This window comes from Eupeodes corollae, chromosome 2 (assembly GCF_945859685.1).
Source record: "Eupeodes corollae chromosome 2, idEupCoro1.1, whole genome shotgun sequence".
In the NCBI taxonomy this organism is placed as follows: Eukaryota; Metazoa; Arthropoda; class Insecta; order Diptera; family Syrphidae; genus Eupeodes; species Eupeodes corollae.
Window position 1 is genome coordinate 87,758,095 of NC_079148.1, and position 4,677 is coordinate 87,762,771.

A 4,677-nucleotide genomic window follows, 5' to 3' on the forward strand; every position below is an offset into this window, starting at 1 on the left:
CCGATCTAAAGCGTTAGCTCTATATGACCCAGCCATCTAAGTTATTGCATATTCATTCTTTTGACTAGACCAGTGCCGCTGTATAGACCGCACAGGTTGTCGTTGCATCCCTAATTCTAATCTTCTCCGCTCCCGTTATGAAGCTCAAAAACGAGCCACAGACATAACCCTTTGATCTTCCAATTACGTCAATATCATCGTCGCATTGGAGTAAACGGATCTTTGAAAAATTGTACCTATAGTGTTGACCATTGAGTTTCGCATACCTAATTCTTTCAAGAAAGATGTTGATGAAGTCGCGGGACAGTAAATCCTTTTTTACACCTTGATAAAGCAGAGAGCATTCTCCATATAAACATTTTTTTTCAAAAAGAAATGAACATTAACGTTTTTCTTATACAGTTTCTTTTATTAATTTATTAATAATTTAAGCGTATCAGTCATGCTCTTACCCTATCTTATAAATATAAATATATAGTACAATTATGTGTCCTTATTTTAAAGATTTTTTTTTTATCTTGAATAATAATGATCCTTGCACGAAATTTCACGTGTGCAACATTCTGGATAAGGAGCGTCTGGTTGAAGTACCTTTCCTTCATGACATCCCTCACGCATTTTTTGTGGCACACATTTCATGATTGAAGCATGCCCGTTATCAAAACAAGTAACAATTGCACATTCCCCATTGTGTTTCCTTGAAATCTGTCCACTTTCGAGGACCACATCTTTGCCGAAATGGCACTTTCCTGGATGTTCTGAAAATAGATAATATTATCATAAATGATATGCCTACGAAAGTAAAATTTTTGAAGCTTACCAGGATGTCTAAATACACCACCATAAATTCTAGCATTTACTGATGCACACAAAACCGCCAAGAGCATTGTAATCAAAATAATTGAATTCATATTGAATGGATTTTTAATTTACTTTTATTCGTCAAACTGCAATAGAGAAAATTTAAATAAAAATTAAACCCAAATAAAGTAAGTTAGTATAAGTAATTGGAAACACGTTTCTTTAGTCCATCACGGCTTCAATGCTTTAGCCTTAAACCATTGTACTAACTCAAAGATATAACTTAAGTTCAGATATCATTTCTTTTAATCAATAAATTTAATGACACTCCTTAATAGCTCGATCAGAAAGAAATTGACACAACAAAAATTTCGAGGTTCATTCACTTACGAACTTATTTTGGAGATATTTCTGATTTCGAAATTAAAAACTGAATGCTTTAAATGATTTTAAATCGGATTATGTGACCCACAAAGTGTGCTGGTTTTCATACGTGATCCTAATGTTTTGTTTTTGTTTTTGTTTTAATTGGAAGTAAATTATTATTTATGATTAATAAAATGTCGTGCGAACTTCAACACTTCACTCGGCTTCGAAATAATTTTAATCCCAAAGAAAATAAAATAATATTCAAGGAATATTATTCACCCTAAACAATAATATAAATTCATTGACCTTCTAGTAATATTCTTTTGCATTCTTGATTAAATACCGAACCCGAACTTGATTCTCATCAAGTACAAAATAACCTTAATTGAATTTAAGTCGTAAGTTCACATAATGTCATCGGGGATAGCCTTGTGTTTGGTAGAAGTTATTGTTTTTTGTTTTATATTTATATATTTCCATAAGAGACTTAACTTTATTTATTTAGAAATCGAAATTAACGAAATAAATTCATTGATTTATCATGCAAAAGAACAAAAGAGGGTCCGGACCACGAACATTTATTTACCTCCGGTACAGATAAAGTGTGGTACATTTTAATTATTTTAAGTTAAATATATTCTTCGTTTCTGCTATCTTAATAATATTCGTACATGTTTATTAAACAATAAACTTAAGCAATGTTATAAAGAGCTTTTGGCATTTTCGGAAAGTCCCACAAATGCTGTACAGAGTACGAATAATAAATAAATAAATTAGGTGGCGCAACAGTCCTTAGGGGACCAGGGCCTAGTGACTTACAACTCTCAACCATTCCTGTCCGCGAGTCATGTCAGGGATGGAGGTTACGAACTAAAGATCACTTAATATTGACATTTTTCAAATACAGTTAAACAATTTCACAATTGACGGATTAGTCAATTAGTCATGACAGGGCCAGGAATAGTTTAATAATATGAAAGTAGTTTTGCTTATTACTGCAGTTAATTTTTGTTTTGAGGTTATGCCAGTTTCAGGTTCCAGCTTACAGCTCGTGTTTTTGGAATGCTGATTTTTGAAAAATCTTTTTAAACTAGGACAGAATACTCGAATTGAGTGCCAAAGATGGATTCATAGAACAACTGTTACACATTTTTGTCAAAACATTAGGCAAATTTACAATTAAGCTTTTTAAAAAATATACGTTAAAATTAATCATATTGAACGGAAGATCAGCTACTTAAACTAAAATTACAACAAGATAATATCGAATCACAAAACGGAAACGGTGTAAAAAAATAACTTTGATTTTCTTATTTAATATACACTTATGAAGACAAATATAATTACTTTTTTTTGAAGATCAAGTTCTGTGCAATTTTAACACTTTTTTTTAATAACTCGTCAGTTTTTAGACAAAATTTTATTTCAAACGTTATCAGTAAGCTACTTTGCAAAACTAATGTTTGATATAGACAATAATCGCTCTTTTAAACAATTTTCAAGATATTCAAAAATACGCAACCCACTTTAAACCAGAATCCCAACCACAAACATCGGGTAGAAATCCTATGGAATGCTATAGAACTCTGACGTCAATAGTATCTTGTTCTTAGACGTTCACCTTGGTGCATAAAATTTACGTAAATTAGAGTGTAACGTAAAGATACAAATACGATGGAATCTCAATCGCGAAATCCTTTTGAATGTCAGATTTAAATAGCAGTCCTACTCATCGTTATCAGCTGTTGTGGTTATTATTAATAAGCATTTGAAAAAAAATATTTATAATCGTGTTGTTGGAATGCTGGTTAGCAGTTAGCAAATACTCCTTATAAAAACCACCTAACGTCGCGGTCGTCGCGTCGATCGTTGCTTTAGCACAGTGTGATGCTTAAATTTTGTTTTTAATTTGATGATGACTGGTTTTTTACTAAAACAACTAAATACAACCACACGTTCAGTGAGATTAAATTTGTGTAGTTACACGCACTTAAACACAATCGTTTAAACCTCTATTGTACTTTTTAAAATATTATGCAACTTATTTTTTAAAGCACTTTAGGTTATTTAATTTTTGTAAAAAAAATGCAATCTTCTTGGTTTTCTTTTATAGCCTGAGAAATTAACTCAAGTTACCAAAATTAAACTGGAAATGAAATCGAAAAATCGATAATTACTTTAAATGAAGTAAATTTATCTTAAAAAATTTATAAAAAAGAAGAAATACCTAACACATAAACAAAATTTAAATGCATTTTATTTTTATTTAAATTTTTGAACATTTTTTAAAACATACAATTTATGGTTATATGCTTCTTTCATCTAATATATAAAATTCTAATGTCACAGTATTAGTTTCCATGCTCCTCCGAAATGGCTTAACCAATTTTAATGAAATTTTGCATGCATTTACATTCGGTAGGTCTGAAAATAGGTTTATATTCCTTAGTGCTATTTTTTAATTGCATCAACATCGTACACGGTTCAACGATTTTACAATAGTATTTAGTGACGCTATGTACAATGAAGCATTGATTGCATCAGTCATTTCGGAATACATTCACCAAATCGAAATGCATCTGATTTAGTAGACACTGAATTCAATCGTTAAATACAATGCAATATTGTAGAAATGGCAGCGATACTTGCTCGCAATGTCCCACTAATGAATGGAGAACAAAGAACCATTTGTGGCCATTTTATGCTCGCAGTTTCGGCAGGACAAGTGGATTTTTTTGGATGCACTACATGAAATTGGCAAAACATTCCTTACTTCGCTAATTCTTTCTAAAATACGATAAATTAATGGTATCTCATTGGCTGCTGCATCTTCTGGCATTTCGGGAAATTTATTGGATGGAGGCAGAACAGCTCATTTAGTATTTAAAGTGCTACTAAATATTCAAAATAACCCAGACGCGGCGTGCAACATAAAAAAAACAATCATCCATGGCCTGAAACAGTGTAAAATTATAATCTGCAATGAATGCATTAGGCACACAAACATTCGGTTGAGGGGTTGAACAGGATATTGAAAGGTATAAAAAACAACGACAGACTATTTGGTGGCACTCTGTTACTCCTTTTAGGTGATTTCAGACAAACAGTTCCCGTTATTCCGGGTTCAACGTACACTGATAAGTTCAGTGCGTGTTTCATCATCGACACTGTGGCGTTATGCTGGAAAAGTCCAACTGAAAGTAAATAGGCGTGTTCAAATGCTTCAACATCCATCCGCTTAAACATTCCCAAAACAACTGTTAAGTATTATTCACATGAGCACGACCAACGACGAACGAATGAACGAATATTCGTCGATTTTGACATTTATTTCACATGAGAGTTTTTAATTCGTCGCGAATGAAGTTTAACAAGAGCACAGCCAAACACCATTAACCACTGAAACAAAAACAAGAATGATTTTTTTTAGGTTAAGTACGCGCGATTATTTTATTCGTTGCAAGTGTGGATAATGTGGAACGCGAATAAAGTTTGATAGTTCGTATC

At 32.2% G+C, this 4,677-nt stretch overlaps 1 protein-coding gene across 2 annotated transcripts; it reads right to left on the reverse strand.

Moving 5' to 3' along the window:
* Positions 1-382: 382 nt before the first annotated feature.
* LOC129946504 (uncharacterized) lies at positions 383-2,668 on the reverse strand. 2 transcript variants are annotated; one of them, XR_008781619.1, is made up of 3 exons: positions 2,518-2,668; positions 821-947; positions 383-758 (listed from the first exon to the last, which is right to left on the reverse strand). XR_008781619.1 is itself a non-coding variant. In XM_056056716.1 (2 exons), exons 1-2 carry the CDS (start codon positions 909-911, stop codon positions 514-516), a joined length of 336 nt encoding a protein of 111 aa, XP_055912691.1. In that variant the 5' UTR covers positions 912-947; the 3' UTR covers positions 383-513. The 2 variants fall into 2 exon arrangements, 1 of the variants encoding a protein (XP_055912691.1); XM_056056716.1 differs by lacking the exon at positions 2,518-2,668.
* Between the last annotated feature and the right edge of the window lie 2,009 nt (positions 2,669-4,677).